The sequence below is a fragment of the Salvia miltiorrhiza genome, chromosome 6 (genome assembly GCF_028751815.1).
Source record: "Salvia miltiorrhiza cultivar Shanhuang (shh) chromosome 6, IMPLAD_Smil_shh, whole genome shotgun sequence".
Classification (NCBI taxonomy): domain Eukaryota; kingdom Viridiplantae; phylum Streptophyta; class Magnoliopsida; order Lamiales; family Lamiaceae; genus Salvia; species Salvia miltiorrhiza.
In genome coordinates, this window is record NC_080392.1 from 45,287,437 (window position 1) to 45,309,342 (window position 21,906).

General features: G+C 37.2%; 1 protein-coding gene and 3 long non-coding RNA genes across 6 annotated transcripts; 2 read left to right on the top strand and 2 right to left on the bottom strand.

The window, feature by feature from the left end:
* The first annotated feature begins 40 nt into the window (after positions 1-40).
* Positions 41-5,180, top strand: LOC130989980 (protein trichome birefringence-like 14). 3 transcript variants are annotated; one of them, XM_057914169.1, is made up of 6 exons: positions 41-195; positions 977-1,237; positions 2,057-2,254; positions 3,253-3,448; positions 3,853-4,708; positions 4,788-5,180. In XM_057914169.1, exons 2-5 carry the CDS (start codon positions 1,081-1,083, stop codon positions 4,679-4,681), a joined length of 1,380 nt encoding a protein of 459 aa, XP_057770152.1. In that variant the 5' UTR covers positions 41-195; positions 977-1,080; the 3' UTR covers positions 4,682-4,708; positions 4,788-5,180. The 3 variants fall into 3 exon arrangements, with proteins under 3 accessions (XP_057770152.1, XP_057770150.1, XP_057770153.1); XM_057914167.1 differs by having other exon boundaries at positions 3,853-5,180; XM_057914170.1 differs by having other exon boundaries at positions 194-294; positions 3,853-5,180.
* Positions 5,181-10,034: 4,854 nt separating this feature from the next.
* On the bottom strand, positions 10,035-13,001 carry LOC130989981 (uncharacterized). The gene is made up of 3 exons (XR_009090805.1): positions 12,824-13,001; positions 10,904-10,970; positions 10,035-10,296 (listed from the first exon to the last, which is right to left on the bottom strand). It is a non-coding gene; the product is annotated as an uncharacterized LOC130989981 (long non-coding RNA).
* Positions 13,002-16,638: 3,637 nt separating this feature from the next.
* LOC130989982 (uncharacterized) lies at positions 16,639-17,701 on the bottom strand. Its single transcript, XR_009090806.1, has 2 exons — positions 17,555-17,701; positions 16,639-16,868 (listed from the first exon to the last, which is right to left on the bottom strand). It is a non-coding gene; the product is annotated as an uncharacterized LOC130989982 (long non-coding RNA).
* An 876-nt stretch (positions 17,702-18,577) lies between these two features.
* On the top strand, positions 18,578-19,633 carry LOC130989983 (uncharacterized). Its single transcript, XR_009090807.1, has 2 exons — positions 18,578-18,801; positions 18,867-19,633. It is a non-coding gene; the product is annotated as an uncharacterized LOC130989983 (long non-coding RNA).
* Positions 19,634-21,906: the final 2,273 nt, after the last annotated feature.

A 21,906-nucleotide genomic window follows, 5' to 3' on the forward strand; every position in this document is an offset into this window, starting at 1 on the left:
AATTATGGGAATGTGGAAGTTGACCCGACCCGCCATACAACCCACCCAAAATTCTCACACCGACCAATGTGTGTGTATGCATCTGCAACATATAAATCTGACAGGATCTACCAATTTTTCCGGGACCCAAAATTTAAAAATAATAAATTAATAAATCGCGGATTTGGACGGATCTTCCAGCATTCAGCAAAGCAGGTGAATATGTTTCTACTAGTATTTTTCTAACTATTCCGATCAAATGCTGCTGTTGTTTTCGAAAATCAAGCTTCATTTTATTCCTCTCGATGTTTGAAGGTTGCAGCTTTTAATGGTTGTTTCATTTTTATTTTATTTTTTTTCCGTGGGGGGATTTGTGCAGCTTTTTTATTCCTTGCAATGTGATTTCGAATTTTAGTTATGTTAAGTGGTTGGTGATTGTTGCTGTATTAATACATTTCAGGAGTAATTTTCCCATTGAATTCCCGTAATTGCTGAACACATTTCAAGCAACGAGATTGATTTCTTTCTTAGTTTGTTGTTAGATATACAATTTACTGAGATTAATGCGAGGCCTGTCCGGTTTGATAGGAGCTTCATTGATACAATTGACAGCTTGAATTGACATTGCAGTTATGGCTTACATGTCTTAATACTTAATACCTTTGTTTTGAAATTGACATTTAAATTATTTGGCTTTATATTGATTGGAGTAAGTCAATGTTTATTTTAGGTGAAAATGCAATATCAGAGCTATTCTCATTTGAAATTTGCTAAACGTGCTTTAGTTTGACTATTTCAAACTTCTAAGCTGATTTCTGTATATGAAAATGGATATCTAAAACTGTCTCATGTTTAAACCATCATCTTGTTTCTTGGATGTTTTTGGGTCCCTACTGGTCACTCTAGATCTTCTTGCAAGACTCATCCTAATGCATTTTTCTTATAATGCTTGTACAATAACTTACCTATTGTGTTTTCATTCTTTTTTCATTTGTAGGTTGCGCATTTATAGGAGTATAATCATAATTCACATCCTCAAGTTCCCCACAGCTAGACAGCTCCCTCTGAGGCTTTGCTAGGAGTATCTGGTCCTGAGAAGAAATGAAGGGTGGACAATCTAGTAGATTTTTGGGACGACACTCTTCTCTTACTCTGGCTGCTCTTTTTTTGACCACTATCTTCTTCTGGTCTTGGGAGAATAATCCACTCCTTACCAGTCTCTTATCAGCACAAGACCAATTCTTGATGCATGCCTCAGGTAATTATGTATATATTGGTCTTTGGTTTTTGCTGTTTTATACCCTGAAAGGTAAAAAAAGCAAATCCATGTCACCATGAGCTTGATGTTAAACTCTAGAGGTGATCCTTAACAGGATCACCAGAGAAGAAAGAAAAAGGAAGTTTCTGAATGATAGGAAATGTTTACTTATGGCATCGGTCTTTCTATTTTGGGAGGAAAACTTGTTTTGGTTGAGCAGGGAGGGGAAGAAGTTTGAATTAAAATTTAAAAGTAATGCTTTGACTTATTTTTGGACTCTAGAGAGACACGAGCCTGTAAACTTTTGAGTAGTTAGTGGCATTTACATTGGCTTTTGCTGTCAAATGATGTATAATTTTGGCAGCAAACTAATTGAATGATGTTATGGTATTGACATATAGTGGGTTCTATTTTTTGTGGGGACAAATTCTTTGGAGAAGAAAGGAAAAGTATTCTTGCTGGGGAAAAATATATTTTTTTCCCTACAGACAAATAACTGATGGTCCCTTTTACCAATAATATTTTTCTGGGTATTGCTGTTTCCAAAAGCCAATTCTTTGAAAATATTATGTATGAGTGTTTCAAGTGTGACCTAATACTCTTGGCATTCTTCTATTACAAAGGAGAAAAATGGTGTTCTAGTAATTTCATGATCTCGCTCCAACATTCATTGTAAGAACTATTGGCAGCTACTTTACACTATTAAGCTCCATAATTTAGCACTCTTTCTCCTGTTCTTTTAATTTGGAATACACTTATCATATATTCACATTTCAAAGGATTATTGATGGTAATACTAAAGGTAATTCTCTAATGCAGATTTTACAGCGGATCACTTTGCTGATACATCAGTGTTGTCAAATCCCTTGGAGCTAGAGAAAGATTCAGTGTCTCAACTTGCCGAAGGTACAGAAGATGACAATACACTAAAACCTTTGGGAAGTGATATGGACCAGATGAACACGCCATCCTATGAGAGAAAGGATCAAGTTTCAGTCTTTCCTTCAAAGAAGCAAGGTATCCTGCCGTACTATTAATCTCATTAGCATTTTAAATCTATATCTTCTCAATCCTACGTAATCTTGTAAAAGATTACAGTGTCCATACTTGTCAAATGGTCTATATCATCAAGCCTACCTAATCCAAATCTTGATCGAATTAAAAATATCGGCGGCTGATCATTGGAGAATGCCTCTTACTGGTAACGGACATAGAACTATTGAAATTTTGACTAGCATTTGAGTGACAAGTTCCTGTGTGCTATGTTGTAGGGAGATAAAAGTCACATGCGGTTTTTCAAATGATGACTTAATTTTTCTCATTTTATGGCTAGCTTGCTGATATCAAAGACTATTCTCTTAACACTGAGATTGCGTCAACACAAGTTCCTTCCTATAATTATATCTGTACAGTTCTGGAGTTAGAAGTTTCCTTTTGGAAACAAAGTCATATGACTTAGTAACTGGAGCATTATCTAACTAGGTCACTTATCAATTGATTTTATCTCTGATATTCTGATTCTATAACTGGGTTTTGTAGTGTATCCTGTGATCCATTTGTACAAAATATTGGAATCAAGCACACTGCAAAGGGTTGTGGTATCATTGATAGAAACAGAATAATAATCAGAAGCAAGATTAGCTTTTCTCATTCTATATTGATTATTTTTCTCGAAGAATTCCTCATCATGGTTACTACATGTTATTTTAAATGTTTTGATTATCTATAGTATCTTCCATCTGCTGCCTAAGTATGCACAAGAGTTCTCTCTGTTCTCAAAACTTTTGTGCTGTAATATATAGATGAGGTGCTGAAAATCCTCACCCCCACTAAGCTGCAATTGTGGAAAATTTATTTCAGTATATACTGATTTATATCAATTAAGGGAATCTGTAGATAGCTTTGTCAGACTGGTTCAGTGCTTTGAACCTAATCTTTTTGATATGTATCGATAAAGTTCAAATAAAAGACTAGTCCAAGTATACTGTCATAATATTTTTCTACATATTTTACAGCTTGTAATTATGGTAAAGGAAGATGGGTCGCAGACAACCGAAGACCATTGTATTCAGGGTTAGGGTGCAAGCAGTGGCTATCTGATATGTGGGCTTGTAGACTGACTCAACGCACAGATTTTTCTTATGAAGGTTATCGTTGGCAACCAGACGATTGTGAGATGCCTGAGTTTCAGGGTACTGAATTTTTAAGAAGGTATGTATGATCTTGAGCCATATCTGACCATTTTACATTTTGCTAGACTTATTGCTTCATTACCAGCAACGACAAGTTCTCTATTTTCCTGCTTGTCACTTCGACCTTTTGAGTATCTTGTCTATCTCTATCATTACTCATAATTTTTCCACCTTGCAACTTAATCTAAGTTGTGAACTATTAATTGTGTGCTGCACACGCAGATTAACTTGGGCGAGTTTCCTTTGATTTTCATCCATCTCTTCTATGAATGTGAATAAAAATGTATTAGTCTGTTATTCACACGAGTAAAAGAGTTATCATTTTGTAGGGTTTCCCTTGCGAACTAGAACCGTAGATGCAAATGCTTCTGTTTTCTTTTTCTTTTTTAAAAATTTTCCTGTGAATAACTTCTGAAACTTCAGAATGCAGGATAAGACTATTGCATTTATAGGAGATTCATTGGGCAGACAGCAATTCCAATCTCTTATGTGCATGGCGTCTGGTGGTGAGGAGAAACCAGAAGTTGAAAGTGTGGAATGGAAATTCGGCCTTACCAAACCGAGAGGAGCCATCCGTCCTGATGGATGGGCATATCGGTTTCCCTCTACCAATACCACTATACTATATTACTGGTCAGCAAGTCTTTGTGGCATAGAACCGATAAACATAACTGACCCAACCACTGAATATGCCATGCATTTAGACCGGCCACCAGCTTTTCTGGAACGATATCTCCCTCAGCTTGATGTTGTGATTCTCAACACGGGTCATCACTGGAACAGAGGGAAGCTCAGGGCAAACCGATGGGTGATGTATGCTGAAGGAAAGCCGGTCATTAACAGAAAGCTAGCTGAGATGGGAAATGCTAAAAGTTACACACTATATAGCATTGCCAGATGGTTCGACTCACAAATTCCTCTATATCCACACCTCAAGGTTTTCCTCCGGACAATATCACCGAGACATTTTGCCAATGGAGAGTGGAACACAGGGGGCAGTTGTGATAATCTCTCCCCCTTATCAAAGGGGAGTGAAGTTTTTCAAAATCAATCAAGCGACCCCGTTGTGGAAGGTGCGGTCAGGGGTACCATGGTCAAGATTTTGGATATAACTGCTCTTTCTGAACTGAGGGACGAGGCTCACATATCGCACTACAGTAGGAAAGCATCGGAAGGTATAAATGATTGCTTGCATTGGTGCCTTCCCGGCATTCCCGATACATGGAATGAGCTGCTCTACGCCCAACTGTAGTATATGTCTGGTCTTGTGAGACGAAAGGCGGCCAACGGAGAATATAAATGCTAATGAGCTGCTCTACGCCCAACTGTAGTATATGTCTGGTCTTGTGAGACGAAAGGCGGCCAACGGAGAATATAAATGCTACCGGAGTTACTGCTATCACACCGTCTGAAAAAGTAACTTCTGAAGTCCATTGTACTAATATTTTGTCAAGGAAGGAGCTGACTTGCATGATAGTAGACTACATTATTTTTTTGAGCTGTAGTAGACTACTTTGTTTCTTTTCCTTTCTTTTTCTTTTTGGTGAAATTGATTTATTATAGATAAATAGTGTAGTTCCTAGAATAGGGAATATAGTTAATTATTTTTGACCCTGCTGAATTGCCATTTACGCTTGCAGTAACTTATGTGGGAAACATTTGAGAAAAGAACTCTGTAATTCAAACTGTATGTAACTTTTATGGCGTTGTGAGCTTACTAGTTGATTTGAATGGATTTTACCTATTCATTATTTTGTTTAATGTTTTTAATCTAAGGCTCCTCGAATTGTAAGATTGATTGCAATATATAGTTATAAGGGAAAAGATCCGTGGAAAAATATATGTCTACTAGAAATTAATTTTGCAACAGAGAAGTTCATATGACTCTTCAAGATGACTTGATTGAGCACATTGACACCGACGTTTCACGTATTATAGTTTGATTTATTTAATTTCAATTATCTGTTTAATTTTTTTAATCTTTTTTTGATAAATTTATAATATTAAATAAAGAAATTAAAAAGTCGCGTCACATAGACTGGGAGCCAGCCTGACATTAGGGGTGAGCAAACCCGAACCGGACCCGCCCGGACCGACGGGTTCGGTCCGGACCGGACCGACACATTGTATATGTATGGTCCGGGTCGGGTCTAATTCTTAGGACCGATTTTTTTTCGGGTCGGTCCGGGTCGAGACCCGGTCGAACCCGCCGAACCCGGACCGACCCATATCATTAAAAATTAATTATTTATTTTATATATTTAATATTTATAATAATATTAATAATATTAAATTTCAAAAATTTCTAAAACCTAAAGGATGAATGATTTTGATATGTGTTTGTATCGTATTTATTATGTTTTATGTATGAAAATTAAGTGCGAAAATAGGAAAAAAAAATAATTTCGGCATCGACGGGTCGGACCCGGACCGAACCGGACCCGTTGCTCGGTTTCGGTCCGGGTCCGGGTCGGCCCGCACACATTTTTCGGTCCGGGTCGGTCATTTCTTTTAAAATTTTCGGTCCAACAAACCCGGGCGGGTCGGTTCGGGTCGGTCTTGGTCCGACCCGCTGCACACCCCTACCTGACATTATAATCACTGTGTTTTGTGTGATTTGAATCATTTGATGAATTCAAACAAACTCAAAACATTTTGATTATAGAAACCTTCAAAGTAAGTAAAAGGGAAGTGTCTAACCTAGCCAATGTCCATTGCACATTGCCCTTAAGATGTTGACACGTTGCATGCGAATAAAGTGTTTTTTGTTTAATTTTTTTGTCCGCCGGTTCGGGTTTCAAATTCAATACCACCGATTCTTGGCTTCACTATTTTATGAAATACCACTTATCCCCCAAAATACTTACACGTGTCCCTAGAAATTGGCTAGACATGCCTTTGTATTTTTAAATTTCCATAGGCCACGTTTCGAACATCTGATATTTTTAGATGTATCTAGCAATTCAAGTTTTTATTTTATTAATTGATCGGCAGTATGAACTTATGTTAGATTATATAATTGTATTAATTTATTTTTCATTTTCTTTGAGTTTTATGTACGTTATCCTTATTTAATTTGAGGTTTGTCGTATTGAATTTTTGGATTCATTCTTTTAGAAAAGTATTTGATAATCGTCACATTTAATGCAAATCTTGACGGGAGTCTTTTCTGGTATTATGTATGTGGACCATGGATTAAATAAGAACATTTAAATCATATTCACCTTTATACCTTTTGTAATAATTTTGAAATATTTTTATTAATTAATTGCCAGCCTGAAATCTAATTATATGGATGAATATTTTATAACCTTTTTTTTTTTGGGGGGGGGGGGGGGAGTTGGGGGGGGGAGAGCAGTGGGGTTTGAACCCGGGACCTCACTGTTCACACACAGGAGGTCGCACCGCTTGGTGTCCCCTTGGGGACTTATAACCTTTTATTTCTTATGCAATTAATGGGTAATGTGTATTCTGAGCATATAGGATTTCGATCTATCATATGTTAAAATGTTTATTTATATTAATTATGTGAAACCAGATAACGTGATTTTTGCCGAAATAGTGGAATAGCTATTTTTTTTGTTAGAAAAATAGTGGAATAACTAATTGTTATTAAGTTGAATGGAAGAATTTGTAGCAATGAGGCATGTATTCTGTACTCTCGGAATCTATAATTTTCTTTAATTTTCGTCTTCAATTTTCGTGTGGGTGTGGAGTTAACAACGAGATGTCAACTATGGTATCTTGATGACATTAGACATCGATTATCGGAGTCTAACATAACATGAGTTTGTTACGGAAATCCAATTTTGGGCATTTATTTAATATTGGTGAGATGAAATTCCAAGGTGAAGTTTTGACTTTGTTAAGTAAGAGACTACACTCTAATAGTTTGGATAGAAATTTGTTAGAATTTAACTTTGGTGGATTTTCGGTTGAATTTGGGCCAGCTGACTTTTGTCTTATGAGTGGATTGAAGATTGGTCCTAAACCTTCACTCCCTACCCACTCCAAATTTCATGGAATTGTCTTTGCGAAAGTAATTTGGATTTTTTGAATATACAAGATGCATTTCGAGAAGAGTGTATGTTAACTGGGGGGAAATCTGTTAGGGCTTTGAAGCTAGCCAATTTGTTTATTGTTTATGGATTGTTATTGATGAACTACGAGAGTTGGAGGAGGCTTGAGTTAGGCTATATGCATTTACTAGATGAAGATGGAGCGTTTGATGATTTTCCATGGGGGATTGTTGCTTATGAGTGTTTGGTGACATGTACTCATAGGTTGAAGAGAGAGTTGTCCGCATTAGATAACAGGCAAAAAAAGACGCATTTGAAGCCTTTGGTTCTGTATGGTATCTTTCTTTTTACTTGTCCCTTGTAGTTTAACACGATTTTAGTCGTTTTTGTAGAGTGTTGTGCTCTTTTTTTTTAAATGGTTATTATCATTAATTTTTATTATTTGACCATAAATATTAACACTATCATTCATAATCAAACAGAAACATGTAATTGAATACACATTTGAAGTCATTATCAGCAATTGTAAGCTCATGTAATGTTAGCCATGCATGCAGGGTCAAGTTTGGAATAATGCTTTTATTTCCTTCATGCATCACGTGAGCGAGTACTATGAGATTTTTTTTGTTGATGGCTTCTTTGAAAAAGTAAAATATTCGTCAACGAATCACTTGAGCATATATTCGTTTTTTTAAAACCTTTTCAGAATTTATGTCATCGGTTGACATGATTATAAGCTTTATCTTTTTCAGAAGATGTAAACAAATATATGAAATAGAAAATGAAATCTATGTTTGGCGTATATATAGTTATCGGTTGACACATTATACTTCAATTTTTTTTAACATACTTCCTCCTTCGTATCGAATTTTTAGAAATTAGTTCTATTTCTGTTTCTGTAGACTTAGTTCTTCATTTTTAGAAATTTTTTATTCCTAGAAATGGTGTTTTATATTCACTAAATTAGAATTTTAGTAATAACTTGGTTTTATGAGATATTGGCTACGTGTCTACTAATTGCAAGATTCATTGTGTTGTGTCATCTCATAACCAAGCGGTTCTCACCGCCACATTAATTATGGGTTTCTCCCAATTATTGATTTGGGGGGGGGGGACTTTTCCTGATGGAAGTGTTAAAACAATTTGTGTGACAATTGTTTTTAGTTTTCACAATATAATAATAATGCCTCAAACTTTTAATTAATTTGGATGACAAGTAGCGAAATGAATGAATTACCCCATAATATTATAGTTGAAATTAAATGATCTATTTAAATAAATAAATTAAAATATTAAATAGAAACAAGAAATAATAAATATAAAAATGTTGAAAAAAGAATTAAAATTATACAAAGAAAAGAAAAAAAAATTGTAAAAAGATTGATAGGAGAAGAGATACAAAAAAAAGAGGGAAAAAAAGGAGGGAGAAAACTCATCTTTTATATATTACATAGATTACATAGATATAGCTAAGATCAAGAGAAAGAGTCAACGACAAATTAAATATAATTAGATTTAAAAAAATAGTACTAGTTATTGGGGTAATAATAAATATGAGTGCAGTTTGAAGAAAAAATGCGAGATTGAATTTGTTTTATTTGTATAACCCAAATTCATTTGGTTCACCGGTGATATGATTAATAATATTCAACTGCAAGTTTTTTATATTTGTACATGTAGATTGAAAAATATTCCATCGCGTGATTTAATGTAAATTATTTGTACCTTATTAATAATACTATGCAGTTCAAAGAAATATTTGTAGTTATAGGAAGTCAGTGGTGACATTATTATATTCCCTATTTTTTCTACAAAATAATCATTGTAGTAACAAAAAAAAAAAATCTTCATCTTTTACATATATATAATATACAATTGTCTTAGACGTGGGGGATAGATCTGTGCTCATATGTGAGAATTGGTGAGTTCACAGCAGTGTCGGCGTGGGCTTTGTTTCGATAGAATATGGCTTATTGTTCTTCATCAACACATGTATTTTCCTTCATGACTTCATGGTTCTGTGTTTTAAATTTGTGTTTCACTAGTTGTCGGACACCTAAAAACAATTTATGTGTTTTAATAAAAAAATTACAATTATAGGAGGATCCGATTTATTTAAGGCCAAGTACAATTAATGTCACTTCACATGTTGGGATATATTATCGGACTAAATACTTAAAATTGGTTAAAGAGGTATTGTATGGGAAAGGCGGTCAAGCGTTGGTAGACAGATTTTTAGGTGGTTGTTTTGGACACTTATTAGATTGGAATCCGGGGGCAAAGTGTGGTATGGCTCTTCACCATGTTGTTTCGCGCCAAATCCAGTCAAATGATAATGGATTGTGGTTTTACATTAACGGGAGCAGGTTACACTTCTCGGAAATGCATTATGCTCTTGTAGCAGGGTTGAATTTCGAACAAAGTGACTTTGATGTGAGGGCAGAGCACGATCTTCTGTCACAGCCCGCCCTAACTAGGGATAGTTAGGCCGAGTGATCCACGACTAGGGATGGGGTTAAAGAAGAAGGGGAAGAAAAGGGGCGTTATTTATAGCCGTAAAACTTACTCATCTTAATATAACTCGTCATTTTTATTCATTAATACTCAATTGAAAACAGTCTATGAAAGACAGCATAAAACTTAATTAATATCATTAATCAAGTTATACATCATATGAAACCATTCTCTTAAGACTCAAAGTATGACATAACATACTATAACATCAACAACATCTTGCAGCGGAAAGTAGCTAGACATATGTATGAAGACATATTCTAGACATGTTAACTATTTATTAACAACCCTGGAGACTCCGCTCATTGCAGCACCATCATCACATCAGCTCAACCTGCACATTTAGAAAACATATGCAGGGCTGAGTACAAAAGCACTCAGTGGGCACGTATGCCTAGGTATAAAAATACATGCTTCAAAACTGTAAATTGTCATGCCATCATAATCAGTACAGCAAGGGAGTTTTTCGCTAAAAAGGCCCAAGCTTACTAAGTTCATTTGTGATTCTTAAAGTTCGTCTGATCAGACTAAGTTCTTTTGTAATCTATCATATCTGGAACTTTGTGCCGGAGAGGTGGCCACCTCTCACGGTCACTTGACCGGCCAACCCGCTAGATGACTCACGGTCACTGGTGTACACTAGTCCTGGCAGGATAGCTATCAACTGCTCAAGACCCGAATTCGATTGCATCATTGGCAAAGCCAAAGCAGATAGATATCATACTAAAATTTAAACATTTTATGGCAAGACAATACTTGAAATAACTTTAACTCAAATATTTTGTAACGAAATAACTTGCTCAAATGTAACATTAAACTCATTTGATAGATATATATATAAAACTGAAATTAACAGTTAAATCATCTCATGCATTCATTCGTATAAGAGGCCTACGACACGCAGGGGATCTCTATATACGTATAGTAAAAGTAATGCCCACCTCGTTGTGTCTCTGTATCAATGAGTAACGTCACTCTCTCCCTCAAGTCGTTACTTCCCAAAAGGACCTTCATCGTTATGAAGAATTGGTGAGAAGTTATAAAAGAAACCTCGATTAATAATCTAATTTCTTTTATGAAACATTAGTATCTCTAATGTTCATCTCTCTTGATTGTTAATCAATATAACAATTATTATCTCTCGTCATTACTCATTAATTATAACATCCTTATGTTATAATTAGCAGCGCTTCAATTAAAAGAAATATTTAACACATCGAAAAGTCCACTTTCTTAGCAGATCTATTCGCTCTCATCTCGTCTAATTAACCAATTAGAAAGTTAAACTTTCCATTAGGCATGTATTTGAGTCACGGGTCAACAAGAATCGACTATGCTCAAATTCTAATTTCACTAAAAATTTCGGCATGACCTATTCATATATCATGTCAGCCACGAGATTTCAACGCGTGAATCTCACTACGTGAACTCATCTCTCGACTCAAAACTTAACATCTTGACATCTTTTCAACGCAACCCAAACAATTCAAAATCATCAAAACTCTTTATCAGTAAACTATCATTTATACTCGACACCAATTGTTCGAGTGTCAGATACCAACATTTATGTGCGTTAATCATAACTCTCACAACTCACACCATTTAGTCATATCGTATCATCCATCAAAACAAATATAATCAAGTTATTTTCTAGAAAGTTTTGCTGTTTTTGTGTCATCTTTAAAACTTCATAACAACCAACTCAATCATCATAAACTCTCATACCAATTGATCTCAAAAACTTCATGAAGTGTAGTTCACTCTAAAAATGGTAGTTAACCAAAAAGGTTAAAGGTTTTTGGAGATATTGCTCTTTTAGTGCAGGCTGTCAAAGATTGACAGTTTCTGCCAATTTTGTTTAGGCCATTAGAAACCAAGGCAAACCTTAATAAAATTCCATCAAATTTAATCATCCAAAACTAAAGGTATCCTTGAAGATTTGGTTAAAATTTCACAAGAGAAAACGTTCATATGATCTGCCAAATAAACAATGAAACTCATACACTTTTACTGCTGGACAAATATGACAGCAGAACAGGGCATTTTTGAAATAATAAACTGCTCTGTTTCAGAGGTCATAAAAATCGAAATCTTATGTTTTTAGAAAAGTATTGAAGTCTAGTTTCGTTTAAAAAAAACGGTGATGCAAAATCCTTCATGGATTAATAGATATAAACGTTTTTGTGAAGTCTACCAATAGTTGACAGATTCTGTCAAGGATTTTTCAAAATATCTTTAAAATAGCAAACATCATCCAAAAGACATGAAATTTTGCAGCAACGAAATACACATATCATAGATAAACATACTAAAATTTCAGATCCATCAAGCAGTGAAAACTCATCGAAACATAAGCTTGAAACTGCTGTAAAATTTTGACAGAATTCCAGTTTTAATTTCGTTCAACAATTATCATCCATAAATTGTAAATCAATTAGCATGCTCATGTGATATCGTAGAACACATATACGCAATAATATTCATTATGCAACGTCTCAAACTTCACGAATTTAAATAATCATACTCTAAAAATTTATACAATTTTCGTGCTTGGAAAAATACGAATTTAATATATATCGATTCTAGCATACCCCTAAGCACAAATATCAAGTCAAAACGATCAAACAAAAATCGAAAGACAAGCTAATATGTGAAAAACGGGGCTGCCCTCATGGGTTTCATAGCTACGGTTCGTTCCGTTCTTACTCCCTTCATTAAACATGCTCAACATCTACCCAAGAACAACATACTAAAATTTCACGACGATCCGACGTCGTTTCAAAATAAAGTCGAGAATCGACGTTTTTCGACGTCGACGAAAATCGAAAAGAAAACCATCAAAACGTAGGTAGAGATCTTACCTACTTAGATACGTGATCGAAAAGATGATCGACGCTCGTCTCGGTGCTCAAATCGGAGGTCAAAAGCTCCAACACCAAAGAAAATGGTGTTATGCGTGAAGTGTGTGTGTGTTTTAGGTGTTAGTGTGTGTGTTGTGGCTGATATCAACGTGATATAGTGTGAGTGAGTGGGTTTGGGCGGTTGGGGGGGTGGTTAGGGGTAGGGTAGGTTATATATTTAGTCGTTAAATATCTCGTCTCGTCTCGTTTTAACGACTAACTACCCATACTCTTCGTTACTCGCCCTCTCAACCTCTACTCACTTTCATTACACTCGTAATTCTATATAAATATAGAAAATACAAGCTCGTTCTCGAAATTCTGATAAACGAGATCTACACGTTTATCGAGAAATCCCAATTCACTATTCACTCGTCGTAAAAAAAAAATAAAAACTTTCATTATTGGACTCGTATCGAAAAACTAAGAATATTTCTCGACGACGTGCACATAAGATTTTGAAAGTCGACAAAAAGACGAAATAGCAGTATTTTACTATTCATCGTCAAAAAGTCAAAATTTTGAAAAACGTCTTAACGGACTCAGATCTCACTTCCGAGTTCATCATTCTCATTCAAATAATTATCTCGAATTATTCAAATACTCAAACTCAAATACGGATATAAAATCTCACATCATTCTCACATCATCGAAAGAACATCTCAACATCTTAAAAAAAATAACAAGAAAACTTCATATAACTCCTCATCTCTTTACAAAGTAAATCAAACAAGGGATCTAAACCTTAATTACTCAAACTCAAGCAATTAAACACGTCATCAAAAGCCCGGGTATTACATCTTCGGAATGTCGAAGTGTTTATAAAATTTTGTTGTGGCCGGAGGACTTTAAATGTGGAGAATGTCATTGACCTTTTTGAGAATTATGACATAATTGGTGATCCTGATGGGAGTTTACTATTACGTGTGGCCCACGTGATAGTACTGTATGGCATGCTACTAGGGTACGAGCGTGATAAGAAGGTGGCTGACTGGGTTTGGGCTTTGGTGGATAATGTTGATGCATTTAACCAATTTTCGTGAGGAGCTTATACATATCAGATATTATGCCAGTATGCGTATAACTGTTCTACAAACAACCAATATAAATTATACGGGCCGGTATGGGCTTTACATGTATGGTCCCTTGAGATTATACCTGAGTTGGGTTCTACGGTTGGTACGTATGTCGAGGGCTGTGCACATCCCAGATGTTTGAGGTGGAAGTTTCGAAGTAGGCCCAATGTGTCGAATTTACGCCCCCTATTTGAGCAAGAGGTAGTTACTTCTTCATATCATTATCTTTATATATATTATCTTGTACAAATATTTTTTTTGAATTCTTCTTTTTAAATTGTAGCCACATCATCTATTTGAGATTCAGCCCGATGATTATGAGACGACAAGCCATTATTATGCTACGTTAGTCATGCTCATGCCCATTGGTGTTCACTATGAGCGACCAGTGAACCCATTGAGGGAGGGTAGGCAGTTTTCCCCCGCGACCTGCACAGGATATACGTGTTGCCGAGCATGAATTGTCGAGGAGACGAGAAGAAAGGCCGGCGAGGCCTCGAGATAAGGGAAAGCGTAGTCGACCACCACCTACCACATCATCATCTAGTAGTGGCGATCACGTTATCCGAGCACGAGACTGTGGCTATATAGCAGGTGTGGTCAAAATTATGGGCGAGGAGCATGATCTTCGAATTAGAAGGATGTCAGAAGAGCATGAGATAAGAATGAGAAGGATAGCAGAAGAGCAGGATATCAGACTGAGAAGGATGGCAGAAGAACAGGAGATTCGAATGAGAAGGCATAACGAGGATTTGGAGAGTCGAATGAAGAGGACATTGAAGGGTTTTTTGGATGATTTGAAGGGGTTTTTCAGCTGTAGTGTTGTACATCGTAAGGGTGTACATTCTCCTGCCCCTCGTCGTACGCCTGCACCAGAGACTAGAAATTGTGATGATGTCTAACTCGACGATGGTGGTCCAGTGGCCGATGATGTGTCACATCATACTGAAGCGACAATGTCCATGGCACATCGACATTCTGTGCATGAGTATGGCAACACATCTACTTCTCATCAGAATCCGCCACGTTTTTCTCTTCAAAATCCATCTGATTACAATTTTGATCCCAGACATATGGAGTATGTGATGCAGGTAGTAATGTTTATTTATTTTTTATTTATTTTTGGGCAAGCCTACTAATATTCATATACAATTTTTATAAAAAAAATTATTTTTGAAGGGATTGACGACTGAGGGCCTCGAAAATCTACTGTTAGATATTTTCAAAACGCCATCGATGCCCCGAAGGAGTGAATGCGAAAGATCTCCAGACGCCAACAATTAGGTTGTTCTTGGTTTCGATGATCTAGTCGTATGTTGTGCTTGCATTATTTGTTTTTTTATTTTGGTAGTGGTAACCCCATTTGTAAGTGCAATTGGATATTGAAGTGGAAATTTGCTAATTCCTCCGGGTAAATTAAAAATACCGTCGGGTTAAATTGAGAATACCTACGGGTAAATTGAAAATACCGTCGAGAAAATTGAGAATATCGCCGGGAAATTGAGAATACCGCCGGGTTAAATTGAGAATACCTACGGGTAATTGAGAATACCGTCGGGTAATTGAGAATACCGCCAACTAAGTTGAGAATACTGTCGGAAAAATTGAGAATACCGCCGAGAAAATTGAAAATACCGTCGGGTAATTGAGAATACCGCCGACTAAGTTGACAATACCGTCGGGAAAATTGAGAATACCGCCGAGAAAATTTAAAATACCGTCAAGTAATTGAGAATACCGTCGACTAAGTTGAGAATACCGTCGGGAAAATTGAAAATACCGCCGACTAAGTTGAGAATACCGTCGGAAAAAAGTTGAGAATACCGCCGAGAAAATTTAAAATACCGTCGGGACAAATATTTGCTAACAAATTAGGCATTTGACACTAAATTGGTGGGGGAAAATATTTTAAATTTATGTTTTAATGTGTGTGTGTATCTACATTAAATTATGTTTTAATGCGTGTGTGTGTGTGTGTCTTTATTTCAAATTAAATATAAGCTTTAATTTAAGATTCATATTGAAAAAATAAAGAGTGAAACAACATTATTTTGGAAGAGAATTGTATTATAATCCATATAACATCTTTATATTACAGTATTTTTTCCATAAAAATATTTCAATATTCCTATTATATTAAAATTCCTGAAAAAAATAATTAAAAAAAAATGTGACAATTTAATAAATCATACTAATTTAAAATTTTAAATATAAAACATTCTTTTTAATTCTCCATTCTCTCTTCCATTGTATCTTTCCTCACTCTTTTTCCATTTATTTAGGCTAGTGGGAATTACTTATATTATCTCACCTCTCTCAAGTTTGCTCCAACTTATATCATTATTGTTAATTGATGATTTTATTGTAAAAGTCCCACAAACTGTGTTTCTCAAGTCTACTGTTAGATATTTTCAAATTTTATATATATATATATATAGGGGGCGGTTATTCAATAAACCACCCTTATTTTAAGAATTACGAACCAACAAAAATGCATGAATTTTATGTATAACACGCATGAATAAACTGTATAAAGGTATGAATATCGAAAAAATAATTTTTTGCTACCTTTGGGATTCGAACCCATGACCATGAATGTCACGACCGGCCTTAATAAAGAATAATTAATCCGGGAAAACCATGACTGGGGAAGGGAAATTAAGAAGCGGGTTTAGAAAGGGGTGCATAAAAGAATACTCAAAGAGCTTGAATACGCGTTATATTCCTTAAAAAGGAAAAAGGCATCGTTAGGGGCTTGGCTAAAACATTATCAGAGTTTGCAACGGAAGGTGTAACTGAAATAATCAGTGTTTACAGCGGAATGCATAACTGAGATACATGTATGAAGACATGTATCCTTTCTGAGCCTACTTTAAGTTCGACAAAAACTCTACTCAGCAACAACACTTCATCGCCCATCACAGCTCAACCTGCACAAACATAAACATCGAAAGGCTAAGTACAAGAGTACTTAGTGGGCAGTTGCCAAGCATATAACATAACATCATTAACAATTTCACAACATCGCATAAGAGGCATAAGTTTCTTTCAAATCCTTTGCTCATTAAACAATTCCAAATTCATAAATAGCATGAGCGCATTCTTCATCATCAATAATCATAAACAAGCATCGTGTCGTGGAGAAGGCCTTCCCCAACGAACACGGGCATCGCGCCGTGAGGGGGAGCCTCCCTCAGCGGTCACGGCATCGTACTATTGAGGGAGGCCTCCCCCAATAGACGCTGTAACACTGGTATACTGGCATACTGGCATCGCGCCGCTAGGGAGGCCTCCCTCAGCGGACACGGGCATCGCGCCGTGAGGAAGGCCCTCCTCAGCGGACACGGCATCGTACTGTTGAGGGAGGCCTCCCTCAACAGACGCATGCATCAAACATAAGCATAAACTTATCAGCGTAAAGCATTCAAGCGTAAATAAGCGTAAATTACATAGGGCGTAAATAATATAAACAGCATAGCGTAAATCATTTAACGTACATCATAATAAAGCTTAACTCATTTAAGCGTAATAAAGCATACCACACTTGAAGATCCAATTTGCATTTTAAAGCATAACACTTACATAGCATTTTATTTACGCGTAAGAAATTGCCCACCTGATAGCAAAGTTTTGCTAAGGTACTCTAACTCCTTGTGTAGTTCTTATTCTTGCGCTTGACCTTAATCACGAGAATATAAAAATAAGACATTGCCTCGAGGAAAATTCTTAATTAATGAGAAAGCGTAATTGTAACTATGCATGAATCTGGTATGCATGAACTAATCTTCTGAGCGATAATCGGGAATTCTACTATTAATCCTCGTAAATAGATTTAGCTAATTCCCGTCTAGCGCGGTCGAATAAAACTGTGATTCTTCCTTCCTCATCGGAATATTCTAGTTGTGAAATAAACCTCGCATTTGTACTTGATTGAAAAAGGACTAACTCGGCTTTAAACGAGGTGTGACCTTGTAGAAATTATCGGGCTTTTCGATAGAAACATCATTACTAGCGTAACCTCAAATAATTAATAGGCTCAAAAGAGAGTAGCCAATTAATTAAATAAACCAGTGGCTTTAAAGAAATAAATGATAATAGTTCGCTTTAAAGTCCGAAGTCCAAAAACATTAATTAATAAACTGGGCGGCTCATTTACTGAATAAGAATCGGCTCGCTCACTGATAAATAATTGGGCTTCATCAAAATAGATACTGCAAGGCTTAACTGAAAGAAGTAACTTCAGCTCAAGCTTTAAAAGAATTAAAGCCCAACTTAAAAAGTCTTCGACCCAAAACAATTAAAATAGGGGTCCAAATAATAATTAATGTGGACTGAAAAGAATTAATCTTAGTCCAATAGGCAATTTAATCGGCCCAAATGATGAATTAAACTGGCCCAACGAAATATAAATGGGATTAGAATAATAGCCCATCATAAAATATGCATCAGCCCGACTCCTTAAATTAATTCAAGCCCAAAAACACTTAAAATCTGCAGCCCACCTAAAAAGAAGGCCCAGTTCGAATTTAACATAAGGAAAAGCCCAAATCTTGGCTTGCAATACTTAAAAATGTGAGGCCCAAACTTTAAAATAATTGAAGCCCAAATAAAGAAAAGAATCAACCCATCATTTTAAACTCCAGCCCAACTAATCAAAGTGGCCCAACCAAGAGATGAAATCTCGGTTCTTTCTCTCTCATTTTCACGGCTTCTGTTCCTCAATTCCTCCACCCAAATCAGCAGCCTCTCTTCCCAAATCTCGCCAGCGCCGCTCAAGACCTCTCTCTCTCTCGCCCGCTCTACGCGAGCTCCGCCGCGAACGGCTCCGGCGAGAACGACGGCCAGCCGAGGACATCGCCCCTGGTCCATTTCTCTCTCTCTCCATCTACTTCCCTCTCTCAATTTCTCACCCGATCTGTCTCCCGCAGATCTGCCGTCGCCGCTCCGTACTCTGACCATTCCAGCCGCCGGCGAGGCCAGCGTTGCTCAGAACCCCGACGTCGGTCTGCTCCCTCATCTCCTCTCTCTCGATTTACCTCTCAAACTCGACTGAGAGGAGGAGCCCTAGCTTTCCCTGAGATCGAATCCTCCGCCGTTTCTGTAAGTCCGGCGACCGCTAGTTGTCGTCCCCCCTCCAAACTTGGTGTCTCGGCCTCAAATCCGTGTTCGGGAAGAAGAGAGTGGAAGGGCGAGCCCTAATCGTCAAATACCAGGTCGCCGCTGCACCGCGTCTCCATCAGAATCTGATGGCTGGTCGCCTGTGGCTCTGTAAATCCGGCAACTGACTGCCGGTTTCGCTCTCCTCCACGAATCGCCGCCATCTCCTTCGCGTTCCTCCGGCGACCAGGTAAAGTCCGCCTTCGTTGTTCTCCGGGGTCGACGGGGTTCGATTTGTGCCACGCCACCGCCGCTGCTGCTACTGGAGGCCGGCTTCGCCGTTGCTGTCGCTGTTCCCGGCGAAGGGTGTCGCCTCGCCTACTCCTCGGCGCCGTTAAATCCCGATTCAGAGCAGGGCAATCGGCCCTATTTCTTAAGCTAAGTTCTCTAGTTTCATTCTACTATTGTATCTTGATTCATTTGCTTATGATGTGAAAGTTTAATACGAGGGGTTGTGGTTTTTCCTAATTCCGTTTATAAGCCGTGGAAATTTTGCTACTGTGCTAAATGAATAACAGCGTTGTTATATGCTCGTCAATGAGCCCTGTGTTGGATTATGAGCTAAGGTGTATTCTTTCTTTGTTTTGCATAAACTCATATGCTTGTTGTTCTAGAGTGCAGCCTGTTTGTGAAGTTTATACTTTCTATTGTACGAAATATCTAGGCTATTTGATGTAGATGAACTGTGATATGCTAGATATGGATGCAAACTGAGTTGAATATTTGGGATATCAAATTACCTTGAGTATTTTGTGTTGGTAGCTGCTGTTGTTGATAATGAATTCAATGGAGAAGAAACTCTCGATACTTGGCAGTTGGCAGCAGGAACTTCATCTCCCTTTCTGGTGCTTGGTGTATGAGAGAAGGAATGAAGTAAGTGGAAAGTTTGGTGGAGAAAAAGGGTGGTGGTGCAGGCTAGTGCGTAGGTCTCATTTTTGTTAAGTGGAGGTAGTGGTTGATAAATAATTAGATAGTGGAAGATGATTGTCTTAAGCATGATCTTCCTCCTAAAGCCAGCAAATTCGAGAGTTTTATTTTTTTACCCAAATGTACTGCGTCACTCTTGCTGCCAGTGGTGAACTTATATGCAAAGATTTCTTCTTGTACTCAGAAAAAAAAAAAGAAAAAAAAATCAATTACTGCATTGATTGATAGTGGTGGTTGAAGTTCTAATTGTAAATAATAATAAATCTTTGTGTCTTGGTTACTCAGTGCATCTACTATTTAATCGCGTGTTTGCAATCAAATACTGGCTTCTGCTCATTATTCGTGTATAAATTAAATACATAGATTTAATTCACTTCACAAGCCATTTAATATCTAGATTAAATCCGTAGATTTAATCTGCGTGGCAGTCAGAATAATTTCTCGACTTCAAGTAGTACTAATAAAATATAACTGCTTCTGTTTTTCGATTAATAAATAACATGACTTTGCTAAGTCAGTTATAACTTGGAAATAATAATTATTGAATAGCTCAATAATCCTCGTCGCGTTTTTCTCATATGTTATAAAGCTAAAATAATAACTTCGTTCTGATAAAAAAAAAAAAAAAAAAAAAAAAATTAGGACCATAAACTGGATTTATTTATAAAAATTGCATTTACTAGTTTTAATCATAATTAAAAGAGCGGGCTACTACATACTACCCCTCTTAACAAAAATTTCGTCCCGAAATTTGCATATCTCTGCTAAAACAGTTCGGGATATTTTTCCTTCATCTTGTCTTCAAGTTCCCGCGTAACTTCTCTTGTCTGCGATGTCTCCATAAGATTTTCACTGATGTGATTGAGGCTGATTACGCAAGTGTCCGCGTATTGCTGGCAAGGGGGTGTGGGTGTTCTCAATTGCTGAACCTCGTTATTTGTGGGGGCATTGCGTGGAGTAGTGACCTTTTTGGCCACAATTGTAACAACCGTTAGTTCCAGCCCGACAGATACCCCTATGCATCTTACCACAATTTGGGCAAGGTGAAATTCCTCTCTGACCTTGGCTATCCCCAGTTGGCTCGAGGTTAGTCTGTGCCTCGTGCCTTGGTTGAATAAACTGTTCGGCCCGTTCCTTTTCTTGCCACACTTTCTTACTAGTCTGATTGATATTGTTTTCGTTGTTGTCCCACTTGCGCTTCCCTTTGAGAGTATGTGAGGCTATTGGTAAGTCTTTTTGCGTCGAGATCAACAATGGGGCTGACTTGTCCGACGGCATTGCAGCTTCAATGTCAAGTGCCCTGTTCAGAGACTCCGTGTATGAGAGTCCTCCGTGACTTGCTAGAGCCATCCTGATCTCGTGTCGCAGACCGGCACAAAATTTCTCTGCCATCTTCTCATCTGTGTCCACTTGTTGCGGAGCAAACCTAGACAGGTTGCAGAATTCCTTGTCGTATTCAACCACAGATTTCTTTCCTTGCTTTAACTCGTAGAACTCAGCTTCTTTCTTCTTCCTATAGCTTTTCGGAATATATTTATCATATAATCCTGTCTTAAAATCTTCCCAAGTATAACTTGCCCATTGTTCAGGTGTCAGAATTTTTCGACGTGCTTCCCACCAGAAATCCGCTGATCCTGTTAGCTGGAATGAGACGCAAGATAGGCGCTCCTCATCAGTACAACGTAGAAAGTTGAAAATGCGTTCCATTGCACGCACCCAAATCTCAGCTTCTGCCGGTTCACTCGTTCCGTCAAATGTAGGTGGATTTTGCCTTAAAAAGAGTTCTTCGACTCTCCTAGTTGGGGGCGGAGGGCATGGGTTATGTCCTCGAGCATCTTGTGGTTCTTCGGGTACAGCGTTACGGTTTCTGCGATTGTTATTATT